At 50.9% G+C, this 17011-nt stretch overlaps 2 protein-coding genes across 3 annotated transcripts in view; one reads left to right on the top strand and one right to left on the bottom strand.

Annotated features, from left to right (window-relative positions):
- SLC39A11 (solute carrier family 39 member 11) overlaps positions 1-17011 on the bottom strand; it is a 423926-nt gene that overhangs the window by 385436 nt on the left and 21479 nt on the right. The window lies entirely within an intron of this gene.
- SSTR2 (somatostatin receptor 2) lies at positions 10375-16274 on the top strand. The gene is made up of 2 exons (XM_024760933.1): positions 10375-10609; positions 14519-16274. Exon 2 carries the CDS (start codon positions 14609-14611, stop codon positions 15716-15718), a length of 1110 nt encoding a protein of 369 aa, XP_024616701.1. The 5' UTR covers positions 10375-10609; positions 14519-14608; the 3' UTR covers positions 15719-16274.

Genomic DNA, 17011 nt, shown 5'->3' on the forward strand with positions numbered 1-17011 from the left:
CCAAATCACTCCCTGAAAATGTTCTTGTTGCTTTGGGTCACATGGGTACAAAAAAAAAAAAAAAGAAAGAAAGAAAGAAAGAGGAGGCCAGCAGAGAATAGTGCCTGGCTCAGCTTTTGGTAATATTTACATAGTTATAATAATGCAAACACTGACCAGTGATTTGACAGAAAGGATGGTAACTATGATGAGAGGGACGGGGGTAGGGAAATTCATTGTATGAGTAAAGAGTTGGGGATTTTTTATGGCAGGAATAAATAATCCAAATAATCTAAAACAGAAATCAAGAAATGGAAATGCAAGTGTGTTATTTAGAAACAAGGAGGTAAATAAGTAGAAGAAAGAGCAAAAAGAATTGAAAGCATTTGCCCTTAGGTACTGTCAGAAATGGAGAAGGAGGGAGCAGGAATATGCTGTTTTTCATTAAAAGCTTAATCCTACCACTGACTTTCGTACCATGTACATACATTACTTGATAAAAATTAAACGAGATTAAAAATAAAAAGATTTTACTGGCCAAGCAATTCCTTCTACCGGCTTGTACTGAAGATCAGCATATATTATCAGCCTACATTTTACTATCTGGACCTCAAATTGTGGAGAATGATATCATTTTAGAAGATATTAACCAGGATGAGTAATTCGAGCCCACCAGGCAGCCTCGGGCTCCACAGGGCTCCACTGCTGCCCTCCTACCCCACTGAAAAAATGCATCAGTGCTCATTAAGTCAAGCACCGCTCATTGCTTTCTGACCAACTGCCCGCTTTGTGGCAAGATACCAGAAACAGGGACAAAGACAGTCTTAGATGACGGCCCTTTTTAGCCTCTTTGCCGTGTGGGTTATAAGAAACCATGAAAAAACATTTAATTTCGGAAAGACCCAGAGGTACATCAAATGCAGTTATTACCCTGCAGGCTTTCTGAGCACTTGCTAAGGATTAGGGTGCGAGGTAGGGGCTTCTGAGTTCTCTCACCCTGAGAAAGCACACTCCAAAGTTTGATCACAGAACTTAGAAAAGAATTTTTCTCCATTTTTCTCTGATATGGCTGTTTGTTTACTGGATAAATGGACAGATGGATGAGCGAATGAGTGAAGGTCTGTACCTTTGTAGGAGGATAACGTTCAGATATAATCTTCAGAAGCATGTCCACGTTGCCAATGCCCATTCTACATTTTGGGTTTGCTTCTTTGTGCCAATCACATCAGAACTGTACATCAAAGGGAGTATGGGCTACTTCTAGGGACCTCCCTGGTGGCACAGTGGTTAAGAATCCACCTGCCAATGCAGGGGACACAGGTTCGAGCCCTGATCGGGGAAGATCCCACATGCTGCAGAGCAGCTAAGCCCCTGCACCACAACTACTGAGCCTGCGCTCTAGAGCCCGCGAGCCACAACTACTGAGCCCACGCTCCGCAACTACTGAAGTCCGCGCGCCTGGAGCCCGTGCTCCGCAACAAGAGAAGCCACCGCAATGAGAAGCCCGTGCACTGCATCGAAGAGTAGCCCCCGCTCTCCTCAACTAGAGAAAGCCCACGTGCAGCAACGAAGACCCAATGCAGCCAAAAATAAATAAATAACTTAAAAAAAAAAAAGGAAGTGTTGGCCATTTCTAAATAGTCTAACAAAAGTGCTCATATTGGAAAACTAAATATGCAGGCAACATCGCTGTTGCCAAATCATTTTTGGATCTCCTCTCTGAAAATTCACTTTGGAGCCCAAAGCACAATGTTTAGAATAGGCCCACCGGTGACAAATCATGTCTTAGGGCCGGGGCTGGTTTCTGGAACTAGTCGTAATCCGCTAAGTAGTTTCAAATTTATATACGCCGTGTATACTTAGAATAGTTGTATGTGAGATAAGCTCTGTTTAAATGAACTTATTATTGAAAGATCCCTAAAGTGAGTCCCACTGCAGAGTCCCACGGCGAGGCCAAGCCCTAGCTCCCCCAACACCTGCTCTGTCTGGTGGGGTTAGGGCTCCGCAGTGCGCCCGCCTACCTCTACCAGGAGCAAAAACACCTTCTGCGCCGTGAAGCTAATTATTCAAAAGGATTCCACGTGCCAGCAGGCTAGAAACAAAACCCAGAAACTGTCACACTTCACAATCCCAAATAAAAGGGTCTTGCCAGGGAGAAAGATGGAGTGTCTGAAGTGGCACAGAGAAATTAATGTTTGGTAGCAGCCACGGGACAATCTGTCAGAGAAGAGATTTGGCTGCAGAAGGTGGGGGGAGGGGGGCGGACACACAAATGACTTGCGGGGGATGGAACCCTCAGGGCTCCCTCCCCAGTCCAGCCATCTGCTCTGGGGCCTCAGGCACTGGGCAGGCACTGTGAAGCTTGAGACCAGCAAACAAAGCCAACAGGCCGGCTTCCCCACAAGGAACAAGGAGAAGCGCCATTTGTCTCTCACTTTTGGGAAGTGGCCAGGCCCCATCCCTGGAGCCTCACCCAGCTCAACGTAGCCCCTCCTGGCGCTGCAGTTAAAACCGGTGTCACAAATGAACTTATCTACGGAACAGAAACAGACTCGCAGACATAGAGAACAGACTTGTGGTTGCCAAAAACTATTACATATACGATGGATAAACAACATGGTCCTACTGTATAGAACAGGGAACTACATTCAATATCCTGGGATAAACCAGAACGGAAAAGAATGTGAAAAAGAATGTATCACTGCATCACTTTGCTCTACTGTATAAATTAACACAACATTGTATCAATAAATCAACTATACTTCTATTGAAAAAAAAAACCACAGTGTCAATGCCCGCAGGTCTTCACGGAGCATCCTCCCACAGAAAGGAGGGACAATTTATCCTCTTTGTCTCGAGGAAACTTTTGCACCACCCAGCGACAGCCCCTCTTGAGGCTCCAGCGCGCTGCCCGAGGGCAGGTACTAGGCTCCCGAGAGAGCTCTTCCAAACCCTTCGCCAACCCCATCCGGCCGTAAAACCTCCCCTGGCAGATGTGCATCCGCCCTCAGTGCCTCCACATCTCACCCCAGACAAGGCTACCGAAAGCTGCAGCTGCCTCACTCGCAGCAAGGCCGCCCAGCGGTACAGGGACCAGGGCAAAGGGAGATCCTTGCCAGTGATGCCAGAGGAGATGGAGCTACCACAGGCAGGGGAGCCGGGAGGGGCTGCTTATCCGGAGGATTTCAGGATCTGCAGCAAATCTGGGTTCCAGACACTGTGATGTTGTTTTCATTCTACCAGGGCTGCAGCCCAAACCCGACTGGAAGGAAGGTGGGGAGGGGAGGAAAGAGAGAAAAGAACAGCCAAGGGATGGGGCTGGGGCCCCCATCCTGCCAGCCCTGGGGCCCAAGCTGGCAGAGGCCTGCTGGGGCGGTGAGTTCTGCGTGCTCACGCCACCCTGGGGCCAGCAGAGGAACTGCAGCCTCTTTGGAAAGAGCATTTAAATCTAGCAACTGCAGTTACTGAATTAACTCCCGGCTTTTGCTTCGTGGGGGATGGAGGCCCTCCGGCATCTGAAATTCCTGATCCTAAGACAGCCAGATACGTATGTGCTCTGCCATCAGAAACAAATGCCTCTCCTCTCGTAATGAAGACCCCTCTGCCAACATCAGGCCGGCATCTCCACTTGGAGATCCTCTCCTGTGGGCTTGTGCCTCCCTCAAAGCCCTTTAAAATGTAAATATTCTATGTCCTATGAAGGGTGAGCTAACTAACACAGGAAAAAAAGGACAAGGGGGATGTCACAGTCAGAAGGAGTTAGCTGTGGGAAAAGGACACAGTGGGATTCCTCACACAGGTCCCTGGCTGCTGGTGACAGGGGAACACAGACGCCAGGAGCAAACATGCCAGAAACAGGAGGCTGACCCAGCTCAGTGATTCTCTAACTTGGCCAGGATGAAATCTTCCTCGACCTAAACACAAACAAAACCACTGAGACCCATTTACTGGTTCTAGCCCATTTGGGGGATCATGGCCCACCTCTCAGAAGCTGTGAAATACCCATGCCTACAAGAGACAGAGCATCAGTAATGAGTACCTGCCAAAGGGCACCAAGGTGCCACCGCCCCCATGTCACCTGGGTACCCCTCGACGTAACGAGGGTGTTCATTACTCAGTGGCACTTTTCCTTATGAGGGAAAAACTCTGGTTCCATCTGCCTGTAAAGCAGATGCTCCCAGGCCCCACGCCTGCACCAATCCTGCCCAGCACCCCCTCTACCAGTGACACAGGATTCCTGGAATTGTGGACTGCATTGTGAGTCCACAGTGGCCCCTGTAAAGAGATGAGCTGCTTGCTGTCTGACCCAGGACAGACTTTTCCCCTCCCTGATCCAAAGTTCCTGCACCGCTAAAATGAGAAGGTTGGACTTCCCTGGTGGCGCAGTGGTTAAGAATCCGCCTGCTAATGCAGGGGACACAGGTTCAAACCCTGGTCCGGGAAGATTCCCACATGCCGCGGAGCAACTAAGCCCATGAGCCACAACTACTGAGCCTGCACTCTAGAGCCAACGGGCCACAACTACTGAAGCCTGCACGCCTAGAGCCCGTGCTCCGCAACGAGAAGCCACTGCAATGAGAAGCCCGCACACCACAACGAAGAGTAGGCCCCGCTCGCCACAACTAGAGACAGCCCGTACACAAAAATGAAGACCCAACACAGCCAAAAATAAATACATTTACAGAAAAAAAAAAAAGTTTAAAATGAGAAGGTTTAACTAGCGAAGGTTCTCTGCTCTAGTTGACATTAAAGTCATCTGGGGAACTTTAAAACAAATGATCTGGTCTCCGTCCCAGGTCCATTATATCAGAATCGCTAAGGATGGATCTAGGGCATGTTTAGTTTTTAAAACTCCCCAGGTGATTCTGCTGTGCCACCTGGTCGTGAAGCCCTGTACTAGCTGCTCTCCGAGGGCCATCTGGCTTCCCTGAATCTATAAATCTGACCCTAAAGGCAGCTCTTTCTTTCCCAGGAAAAGGCCTGCCCAGAGAGCAAGCTAATTAGGCAATTCAGCATGGAGGTGGGAGGGGACAGGTCACACAGCAGGAGAGGGGACATGTCACACAGCAGGAGAGCACCAGACACACGTTACCTGGCTCGACCTGGAAGGGGGAGGAAAAAGGGTCCTAGAAAAGACTGGATGGTTGTCTGGGCCTCGGAGAACTTGGAAACAATCCAAAACTCATCAACAAACACCCTGAGATTAGGGGATAAATGGAAGGGAGAAGAATTTAAAACAATTAAGGTATTCATAGTTCCTCCTCCACCTCAATCAGCCTCCGGGTGTGACTGAAGGAAGGAAGGACCCCCTTCTCCACCAAGCTGCTCTGCATAATCCTGCTTCAGGCACTGGTCGCTGTGTGGCCTTGAACCGAGTACTTAACCTCTCTGTGCCTTGGTTGCTTCATTCACAAATGGGGAGAGTCATAATGGTGACAGGCTTCCTAGGGTTTCAGCAAGATTACATGAGTTAACATAAAGTGTCCACTACAGTGCCTGGCACACAGTAAACACTCAACAAGTGTTCAAAATTATTCACAGGGAAGATTCCCCATGGCGAAATGAACTGGGAGAACACTGGGCTGAAGATAAATAGGTTTCTTCATGAAAAGATTTCTCAGAATAACAATATTAATAATAATAATGGTATGGACCTCAAAGGTTGAGAAGATTAAATGAAATGATGGTGTGGAATGCTCAGTCCCCACCACGCACATAATGGGTACTTAATAAACATTACCCGTGAGTGTTATTAATAAGCACGGGGGCGGGGAGGAGGGATCTTTAAGAGAAGCGGACATGCAGCGCTTCCCAGACTCCTGCTCTTTTCCTACAGAGCATCTGGCAGAAACTGTGCAATAGGAAGCAGGTGCTGGGAAAAAACCCAGAGGGGGATGGCCTCGTGTTTTCCAACTATGTCGCCAAGGGGCTGAACGAAAGGATCTAGGCCAGGGTGAGAACTACAGGGATTTGGTTATCAGGAAAAGGATATGGATGGAAGAAAGTGCTGGGCTGGAGGGTGGGGAGAGCTGGGAACCCCCTCCTCCAGCTTTCCCACACTCATCGTGCAGGGTCGTGTCCCCACGGGAGGGGCAGGCGCCTGGGATCCAGAAGAGCTGATTCGGCACGACTTTGCCACTCTCTAGCTGGGTGACCTTGGGCAAGTCACCGGGCCTCTCTGAGCCTGGTATCTATTTACCTGTATAATGATGGAACATGGGCTATACACTTGAGCACTTCTAATCTAAGGTCCCTTCTCGATCCAGGATTCTATGTTGATGTGCAGTTCTGCCCCAGTGGGGGAGGGCAGAGAAAAAGGAACACTATCTAAACCATACTGTATTCTAAGCATGATCCCTGATTCTAGACTTATTAGGGGTGGTTTTCAGAGAGGTTCTGACATCTGCTCACTCACTCAGCCACTGCATTCCCTATGGATTGAGGAATCTCATAGAGAAAAATGGTTGAGTGTCTAGCCAAACTCCTACCTGTCAAGGGCTGGGGAATTGAGAGGGCATGAAAGGGCCCACGTTAACCCCTTCTGTATCTAAAGAGACTGTTCAACCCACCATGCCAAAAGGTCAGAGTTTTAGAAGAGTTCTGGTGACCATATGTCATATTTTCCAAACTAACCATCAGGACCCATGATGTCAGAAAGGGTTTTTCGTGCCACTGGTTACAAGATGCAGCCTCGGAGACGGAATGTGGAAGCTGACATCTCAATTTTGCTAAGAGGCACATGGTTTGTGGGTGACAAGGGACAGAACAGCTGAAAACAGGAGTATCCCAGGAAGTCCATGTGACATGAGCAACACGCAGGGGACCGTCCCTTCCTCTGTACATCTGTATGTTCTCCACCCCAGGAGCGCTGCCCTTCGCACATCTATAGACGTGACGAGCCTCCACCTTGGCATTCCCATGGAGACAGTAAAAACCACCCTGGATGTTTGGATGGGCATCCACCTCTCCCAGCTGGGTCCAAGCCTCCTCCCAGGGCTCTCCGGCTTTCCTCTAGGCTTAACTGCAAGACTTCCTTCCACTAAACTGATTGCAGGGTCACGACTCCTCCCCCATTTAATTTATTACACCCTAAGAGACACAATGACCTACTTGGGACTTCTGTATTCACATCAGAGCCCCTGGGCTGTGAACTTCTCACAGAAGGTTGAACTCGGCGGCATCTCCCCATGTGACAGGCAGAGCACTGGCCCTGTCCTTGGTCCTGACCCTGTTCTTAATTTCCTGCTGTCTATTGTCTTTCTGCTAAGTGCTGAACGAGGGAAAGGTACTATTTAATTGCTTCAAAGATATCAAACAAGCGAGGATGGAGCTTATCTCCTCTCCAACCCTTCTATTTTTCTGGCTCAAGGTCTGGTTACTTAGTTACTCAGCAAACTGCAGAGGAAGGGGAGGCAGCCCCACCGGTGACAGTGCAGACTTCATTTGGCAGATGGAGGGGAAGTCGGAAGAATAGCCATCAGGACTCAAAGAGGGACCGGAACCCTGAGGGTAGCCGCCAAGTACAGGTGGCAGCAAAATCAAACAGCTCTCTCAAGTCATTCAAAGCCGGGAGAAGGAAGCCTCCCTTGTCCGGACAAAATCAACAATTGTTCTAGATTACACAGTTTCTGCTGTCAAGGTCAAGGTTGTTCAGACCCCACTCACCCAGCCCTGCGGTGGAGAGGAGACAGGCGTGCCTGAGGTGGATGGATCAGGCCAGTACTTTTTCCAGGCTGGACTCACCCCACCTGCCTTATGGGGAGGCGGGGGAGAGGAAGCTTCACCAGGAAAGGACAGCGAAGGGGGATTTCACTGGATCGGATCATCTGAGATAAAGAGCATTGTTGGAGGAGGTCTTGGAGAAGACATGACAGCCGGTTGACCTGAGAGCCGGACCAGGGCAATCTGAGGCTCGGTGCCCCCTCCCCTATCCTTAGAATGTACATTCCCTTGCTAGGAACCATCTCAAAGCCTTCAGAGCAATGCGTTGTCGAGACCATCCGGACTGAATACACGACTGAACCCCCTTAAGGCCTTTATATAAATGCCTAAGATTCTGGAGGGCGGGCGCAGAGAGCTATGCATTTCGCAGCACCCAAGATAAGCCTCCTGTGTGACTTTCTTGCTTCTTAAAACTGCCACCCACCAATCTTCAGTGGCTACCTTTCTTCCGTCTCTTCTTGCCCTCCGTGTCCAGGGGAGGCAGTTTTGAATTTCACCTGGGAAACCCCTGAGGTTGCAACCAAGACGACCACTAATCGCCCCAGCTAGCTGCCTTGAAGGGAGATGGTTATTCCGCCGATCCATCAGGGGCAGTCTGCTTTTGCTGGTAGTATTTATATAAAACTAAAACAGAAGCATTGTTCCGTCAGGGTTACCCTGAGGGTTGGGAGGGGACGGGAAGAGGGACATTGAGAGCCCCTGGTTCATTTATTGTATAGGTTAGAAAACCGATTCTTTTTCAAAAAAACAACACAGGAGTTTGGCACCAACAGCTCAAGACCTTTGAAAAGATAACATGGTTCCCGGGAAAGGAATTTGAGACCGGAATAGGCATTTCCTGGATCTTCCTTTTCTTCCTCTTTTCCTGGAAACCAGTTGGGTCATTCGTTTTTGTTTTTTTGTTTTTTTTTTTAATGTATTTATTTTTTGTTTATTTATTTTTGGCTGCGTTGGGTCTTCGTTGCTGCGCGTGGGCTTTCTCTAGTTGCGGCGAGCGGGGGATACTCTTCGTTGCAGTGCGCGGGCTTCTCATTGTGGTGGCTTCTCTTGTTGCGGAGCACGGGTTCTAGGCCCACAGGCTTCAATAGATGTGGCACACAGGCTCAGTAGTTGTGGCACGTGGGCTCAGTAGTTGTGGCTCGCAGGCTCTAGAGCGCAGGCTCAGCAGTTGTGGCGCACAGGCTTAGTTGCTCCGCGGCATGTGGGATCTTCCCAGACAAGGGCTCAAACCCGTGTCCCCTGCATTGGCAGGCGGATTCTTAACCACTGTGCCACCAGGGAAGCCCTGGGTCATTGGTTTTAAACTAGAAGTTGCAACAGGTACTACTGCAGCAGCTCTGTACCCCCCGACCCCCCCCACCCCAAGCATGCAGGGTTCTCTTGAGCTCAATTCCACTCTGTCTCCTGGTACTATGACCACCCCTCCTTCTTCCAGCTGGTGGTGAGCAGGGGCACCCCTATTCTGTTGAGCTACCCGGATAACGATTCAAGCCCCATTAGGACTGACATCTCAGAAAGAGACACATCCAATGATAACCCTTGATTTCCACCCTCGCAGTGGGTACCCCAAGACACAGACTTGCCCAGATAAAAACTAGCAGTTGATTGCTACCTTACCTGGTGGTTCCAACTTCCCAGGTCACTCACCCATCTCTAGGGCTCACCGTACCTGCTAACCAGCCTCTGGACTGTAACTTTCACTGGTGAATTGCAAATCAGATAATAGCACAGTCAGAGCCAGCTCAGCCCACAAAAAAAAACTATAGTTGGCGTTTGCTTTCTGTTTTCCTGTCTTCTAATACTGTACTCAGGATGGTGAGTGTGTGTGTGTGTGTGTGTGTGTGTGTGTGCGTGTGTGTGTACTTGGAGGAGGGTGAGGAAGGAGAGGCTGCAGGACCAATTATGACATTAAACTTGGAACAGAAGCTGAATCATCACAGTCAAAAAATAAATAGCTCTACCTGTACGGGACACAGCACCTGCTTCATGCACGTTTGTATGCATTTGCTCCCTCACAGCAGGGAAGAGGAGGGGCTGTGCAGAGTCCGACCAGCAGGTGCCCACGGTCAAGGTTAAGGTAGGGGACGGGCTGCACGGCCACTGCGTCTCCAAGCTGTGGAAAGCTGGGAGGGCTGGGATGAGACGCTCCCTTGCTGGGCCTCTGACTGCTCCCACACCCGAATTTTGGAACCCGAGTGCGGGCTCACACCCTGTGCGGAGGGGCGTTGGTCACCGCATGGAGAAGGGCCTTCCCCGAACCCGTTTTCTCCCGCTCCATCCCCTGGCCCTGCGCCCGAGGATGACCCACTGCTTTGCAAACTTGTCTGAATGCAGAGATGGCAGAGGTCGCGGAGCGAGTCTGGGTCGCCGGGCGCCACTCCAGCTGCCTGGAATAGGCTGGGTGAAACAGAACAGACTCTGTGAAAGCGGACGGAAGACAGCGCGTGTCCCTGCCACCGGTCTTGGGGAGGCCGAAATCGCTCGACCCTTCGCGCCCCGCACGCGCGTCCCCTTCTACCCCGGGCGCCTACGACCTCCGCCCGGAGCCCCCCGCAGGATTCTCGGTGCGGCTCACCCCTGTCCGCCCACAGGACCAGGAGGGCGGAGCGAGCTGCCGTGACGTAACGGGGGGCGTGGGGAAATGAGCCGAGGGGCCCGCGCTCGGCACGGCCAGTCCAGGCGGCGCAGCCACCCGCGCGCGCGGTCCGTCACTCGCGCCCGGAGCCTCAGTCCGCGGCTCGGCGCCCGGGATCTGTGGGCCCAGCGAGCTCTCGGCGGTGCGACTCGCGAGCGGAGCGGGCAGCTCTGGACGCCGAGCGCCGGCCAAGCGGCTGCGCACCCGGCTGGGTTGGGGACGGCCGCTGGGTGCCGGCGAGCCGAGTTGGCGGATTGCAGCGGAAAAGCAAAGGTGAGCTCTGTGTGTGTGTGTATGAGAGAGAGAGACAAGCACTTGGGCACCTGGGTGCGTCTGCGCTGCATGGGGGTGCGCGCGTCGGTGTGCCCGACTGTAGGTCCCGGTGCGTGGTTCTCCACCCTCGTGTTTTTGGGGGTGATTTTGGTGGGAATCAACGACAGCGGGTGTCCCGGCGTGAGTGGGGCGCCGTGGGTCGTGTGTGCTGGAACGGACGTGTCCGCACAGCTGCATGCTGGTGTGCGTGGCGTGCGCCCTTGTGCGGTCCTGGTCCCCCAGCCGAGTGTCCAGATGACAGCTTCGACGGCGACAGTTTCTCTCCCATTCGCCCGCAAAAGAGCCGGGACGCGAGGAGAGCGAGGCCGGGGCGGGGGACACCGCCGGGGCTCCTGCGGGCGCGCACCCGGGATCCCAGCCTGTGAGTGGGAAGCGGCGGAGCAGGAAAGGGGTTCCTCCCTTGTTCTTTCTCGCCGGGCCTGGGACACGGATCCCGAGCGGTGCAGGGTCTGCTCCCCAGCGCCCGGGCGGAGAGAACAGGATGCCTAGGTGTGGAGAGACCGAATCTCTGACTGGCCTGCGCCCGCGAGCCGCCGGCCAAATCCCCAAGCGGCTGTCGCCCGCTCCCAGCCGTGCCTGATAACCCCGGCCTCTCTCTGCCTTCAGAGACAAGGGTGCTGGCAGGACAATCTTTAATCTCCTCCTCCTGGAAATAGAAGGGAATCCTTCAGGAAACCCTTGGGTCTGATGGCCAGCGAGGTGGATGGCGCAAAGGAGGATTTTCTGTGCCCGCCTGGAGAGCCAGCTGGGCGGTCCGGAGTCTCACCTCTCCCCACTGCCCTTCAGCCAGCGCTGCCTCGGCTTTTCCTAGGCGCACCAGCACCTCGGTGGCCGGCACCTGGCTATTGAGTCTCCCCCCACCTGTGGGGCTCACGCTTCAGCCGCCCGGTGACCCACTGGGGTTTAGGAGGCCCGAGGGAAGTGGGGTGGGGCCTGAATGGAGGGAAAGATGCTGGGGAGAAGGGAAAAACTGAAGCTGAGCAGGATTTAGGACCACCCCGGATGCATGGTCCCCATCCCAACATTCTTAGGCTGGGAACCACAGCCCCTCTGGGAGGGGAGGGGATGCTCTAGACCATTCTCACCCTCCTCTCCAACAGAGCTGGAGTCAGTCTCAGAGGAAACGAACAACCAGGCATTTCCAGTATCTAACAATTCTTAGGCTGGAAAAAATAAAGCAGAAAAACCAAACTTCCTGGTGCATTTAACCACAATCCGGCAACTAATGATGCCTGGCATCGGACTCCAATGAGACACAAATGAAGCAAAGTCACTCAGAGACCTTAGGCAGCTGACTTCGCTGTTGATGCAATAAGATTCACTGTGATTCAAACTCATTTCTTCTTTGGAGGAGGCTTCTCACTCCGGACTGGTTCCCCAGCTTACCATCTCTGCCACCTTCACCAAGCTCTGAACTCTTGTCTGTTGCTACCTCTCTCAAAAGTGGAGAATGCAGCTTCTCAGCCTAATTTCAAAAAAAAAAAAATGACCCTATGCAATTCCATCCCATTGCGTGAGACTCCAGCGGAAAAGGCAGTCAGGGCTGGAGGTCTGCATTCAACCGACCCACCCTCACCTGCCTGTATCACCACCCCTATCCCCAAAGCGCTACACAGGGCTTCTGCAGCCCAGAGGTCTTCAGTTTCACCCAGACACAGGAGTGTGACCTTGCATATCACATAGATGGGACCCTGGAAATGCTAGTGATGAATGTATACTCCAATGCAGGCGCCTTAAATAAGATCCTGGGTCAGAAGAATTTAAGTAACTAGCAGAACAGATAGAAATGATATTGGAAACAACCTGTGTTAACCCAGGGATGCCAAAGATGGTTTCTTCACAGCTTCTGTTTTTAACAGCTGCCAGTTTACGCTCTTCACCCAGAGCAGGCATTGAATCCAGGGTCGCCAAAGCACCCTGCAGAAAGATCAGCTGCAAAGCCCAGACCCCACTCTACAGGCAGTTGTGTAGTGGGGAAATCAGCACAGAAAGGATGAGCAACGCGCCTGGTGGTGCAGAATGAACCGGAGGCAGAGGTGGACGAGCACCCTGAGGCATTCGTTGCTGGCTAAATCCCCGATAACTCATCAGCAGTCTCTCCAAGCAGAAAGGAGCTGTCTCCAGTCTCCACTCAGGCACCAGGAAAAGCGCCCTGCTCAGAGGAGATGTGTCCACCAAATGAACTATTCCCGCTATGAGCTCAGCACATCACCCCTTTTCCAGCCTCCCTCTTCCCAGAATGACCTCTTACCTGCCCTCGTGGCTTCATGCTTCATGTATTCAAGACCCAGCTCAAACATTCCTCATGTGAAGCCTCCTCTGAATCCCCCAGCAGAGAAAGGCATTCTTAGATCCTTTGTTCGTATCTCCATGCAACTCACACCCTGTAAGAGTTGGCATCCTTCCTGTCTCCCCTCCTAAGTTGTCACCTCCATATCCTGTTCATTCCTGTACCCCTGGTATCCAGAACAAAGAAGCCCCCCAGTGATGTTTTCTGAATGACCGTAGATAAATCATTTAATTATGTGATGAGCTATTGTTCTATATCTTAAGACAAGCCAACAGTGTTACAATTACTTTCTCGGCATGGAGGTGAAACAGGAGCCAGCTGCTTCAAACCAAAGCCCGGTTATCAGCCACTAGTTTTCCAGTCCACTGAGCAGCATCTGTGATGCTGCGAAAAGTGCGGAAGACCTGGGTGTCCTGTGTTCAAATCCCAGCTCCACCAATGATGTACAAGGGAATGGGAACAAGTTCCCTAAACTCTCTAAGCCTCAGTTTCCTCATCTGTAAAATGGGGATAATTATCCCCACCTCATAGGATGGTTGGCAAGGTCAAGGGGACAGCGGATGTGAACGAGCGACATCCGTGTTTGGAACTCACTTCTGTGAATGAGCCTTCCTCCCTCACACCGGTTCCTGTTTTTATGCGTAATCAGGGGATCACGGGCAAATTCTCTGAGGTGTGAAAAGATGAGCATCCTGCCGAGGGACTTGGGCAAGGACTCTCCGAGGCATGAGGAGGTCAAGCACGGAGTAACGAGAGACAAACACGGAAGAAACAAAAATCAACTACAGCATACATTTGAAAAATAAAAGCAAGCCAGATCTTTATTTTTAATAGTTAAGACTACAAATTGGTTCCTTGTGTAGGCAGCTTTCAATAAATTAGAAATAAGTAAAATGGTAGATGAAAAAGGGAGAAAAGATAAAATTTTTTAGAGTTCTGATGATGAAGCCAGCAGAGTGCTGGGCATTTTCACCTCCACCACATCACTTGGCCTTCGTGACACCTCCACTGTAACAAGTGAGAGTCAGAGCGGTTAAGTGCCTGGCGTGGGGTCACGTGGGCTCCATGGGTGAACCCTAGGTTTTTTTCACCTCTAAAGTCTGGGATTTTTCCACGATGGGATTTTTCAGAATGGAAAGACTCCAAAGCAGTCAACAAGCCAACAGAGATTTCCCCAAGGGGAAAAGGCCAGGAATGCCGGCGTCAGACTCCTCTGAGGTCAGACCTCTCCAAGCTCTGCCTTTTTACAGAGCTTGGAGAGGTCCGGACCAGTCAGCTTCTTAGGAATCGCTGTGTTGCAGCCACCACCAACTCCCATGTGTGCGTCACCAAAGGTGACAAGATAAACTCTGATGACTTAACTCAAACCCTTTCCCCCCAGTGGACAAACAACTCAAAAAGCCTGCACGCTGATGAGAATGGGCTGGTAGGCTCACGTTGATGTGAAAGATAACACACTTTCCAATTGAAGAGCATCTGACAAGGCAAACCAGAAACACGGAAAGCTGGTGAGAACTTATGTAGCCTCTGATGAATCAATTTTCCTTTTTTCCTTGCAGATGTCACAGCGGATCCTTTGCCTCCAGGACCCGTGAAGGGGAGAATAAGATCTCTGGCTGGTTGGAACTAGCCTAAGCTGTCAGGCAGCCATGGATCTGGCATATGAACTACTCAATGGGACCCAACCTTGGCTTTCCTCTCCATTCGGCCTCAGTGGCTCCGTGGCTACAGCCAACATTTCAAACCAAACAGAGCCATACTATGACCTGACCAGCAATGCAGTCCTCACCTTCATATATTTTGTGGTCTGCATCATTGGGCTGTGTGGCAACACGCTTGTCATTTATGTCATCCTCCGCTATGCCAAGATGAAGACCATCACCAACGTTTACATCCTCAACCTGGCCATCGCAGACGAACTCTTCATGCTGGGTCTGCCCTTCCTGGCCATGCAGGTGGCTCTGGTCCACTGGCCCTTTGGCAAGGCCATCTGCCGGGTCGTCATGACTGTGGATGGCATCAATCAGTTCACCAGCATCTTCTGCTTGACAGTCATGAGCGTTGACCGATACCTGGCTGTGGTCCACCCCATCAAGTCGGCCAAGTGGAGGAGACCCCGGACAGCCAAGATGATCAACGTGGCTGTGTGGGGGGTCTCTCTGCTGGTCATCTTGCCTATCATGATATATGCTGGCCTTCGGAGCAACCAATGGGGGAGAAGCAGCTGCACCATCAACTGGCCAGGCGAATCCGGGGCGTGGTACACAGGCTTCATCATCTACGCCTTCATCTTGGGGTTCCTGGTGCCCCTCACCATCATCTGTCTTTGCTACCTGTTCATTATCATCAAAGTGAAGTCCTCTGGAATCCGAGTGGGTTCCTCCAAGAGGAAAAAGTCTGAGAAGAAGGTCACCCGGATGGTGTCCATTGTGGTGGCCGTCTTCATTTTCTGCTGGCTCCCCTTCTACATCTTCAATGTCTCTTCGGTGTCCGTGGCCATCAGTCCCACCCCAGCCCTTAAGGGCATGTTTGACTTTGTGGTGGCCCTCACCTATGCTAACAGCTGTGCCAACCCTATCCTGTACGCCTTCTTGTCTGACAACTTCAAGAAGAGCTTCCAGAATGTCCTCTGCTTGGTCAAGGTGAGCGGCACAGACGACGGGGAACGAAGTGACAGTAAGCAGGACAAATCCCGGCTGAATGAGACCACGGAGACCCAGAGGACCCTCCTCAATGGAGACCTCCAGACCAGTATCTGAACTGCCTGAAAAATCAATCAATCAAGCGCCAAGCTCTGCAACCGGCTGTGTGCTCCGCACCCCACCCCCTTTCCCTCCCTCACCCATCACCTGGCTTCTAGAATATGGAAGTGCTCAGCATGAGTCCACTTCAGAGAATGGTGTTTGAGTCTGGCTTGTTTGAGTGAATGATAATGTATTAAGCTGATTACCTCCCCCTTAAAGTGAACATTTAAATGCAGGCAGACAATTCAGAGTCTGGAGAGGTGATCTTTGGAGACGCTGAAGTTCCACAAAAACAGAATACCCTATCTGTGTGTTTGTGTGTTTAAAGCCCAATGTGTAATCTTGTGGTCTTACATTTATACTTGCCTGTTCCTATCTAGTCCCTGTATAGTCATGACCTTCGTTTCCTGAGTTCATGTACACAAGTAGAAAGTTCAAACGTGCATAGTATAGGTGGACGTTTATTTCAATATGGTACCCGCAGGAATGGACTTACCCTGAAGCCAATAAAGTTTAAGCTTCAGGGATCTCTCTTGCTTTGGCAGTATGTTCACATGGCCGTATGTTTTTGGAAAAAAAAAAAAAAAGAAAGTAAAAGTATGGCCATGCCACCTTGCTCACCCACAACAGACACACTAAACATCGACCTTTAATCCACGGATTCCCTGGGCTACTCCTCAAGCACTGTTACAGACCGGCACTTCACACCATCAGTGACGTTTTTCTGTCCCTGAAATTGTACATGGGCTTGTATACAAGCAATAAGAAAAGAGATGATGCCCATTTCATTGGCTGATCACAATTTCCAGAGTACAAAGAAGTACACACTCGGGTGTTTGCAATGATGCCATTGTCTCTAGGTTTGTATGAAAGCCTCACTCTTAGTGTCTCACGTATCAATTATACCATATTTAGGAGTGAGCTTGCCTCTTCTGGCTCGCTAGGCAAGGGCTGCCTGACAGTTAGAATGACTAAGAGCTCCACCTGTGGTTATGGTGCTGCTTTTCTTCTATCTGCCTATGTAACTCATGCCACCTCATTCCCAAAAGCACCGTGGCCCAGAAGATATGTTCAATAAATAATGATAGATAAATCCAAGCAAAAATAAAAAGAGGTACAATTGTAAGATGAGACTATCTGGAAACTTGTTACACAAAACGCATGCCGTAGGGACTTCCCTGGCCGTCCAGTGGTTAAGACTCTGCGCTTCCACTGCAGGTGGCATAGGTTCAATCCCTGGTCAGGGAACTAAGATGCCACATGCCCAAAAAAAAAAAAAAAAAAAAAAAAAAAAAAAAATTTAAAAAA

The sequence above is a fragment of the Neophocaena asiaeorientalis genome, unplaced genomic scaffold (assembly GCF_003031525.2).
Source record: "Neophocaena asiaeorientalis asiaeorientalis breed wild unplaced genomic scaffold, Neophocaena_asiaeorientalis_V1.1 scaffold30, whole genome shotgun sequence".
Lineage (NCBI taxonomy): Eukaryota > Metazoa > Chordata > Mammalia > Artiodactyla > Phocoenidae > Neophocaena > Neophocaena asiaeorientalis.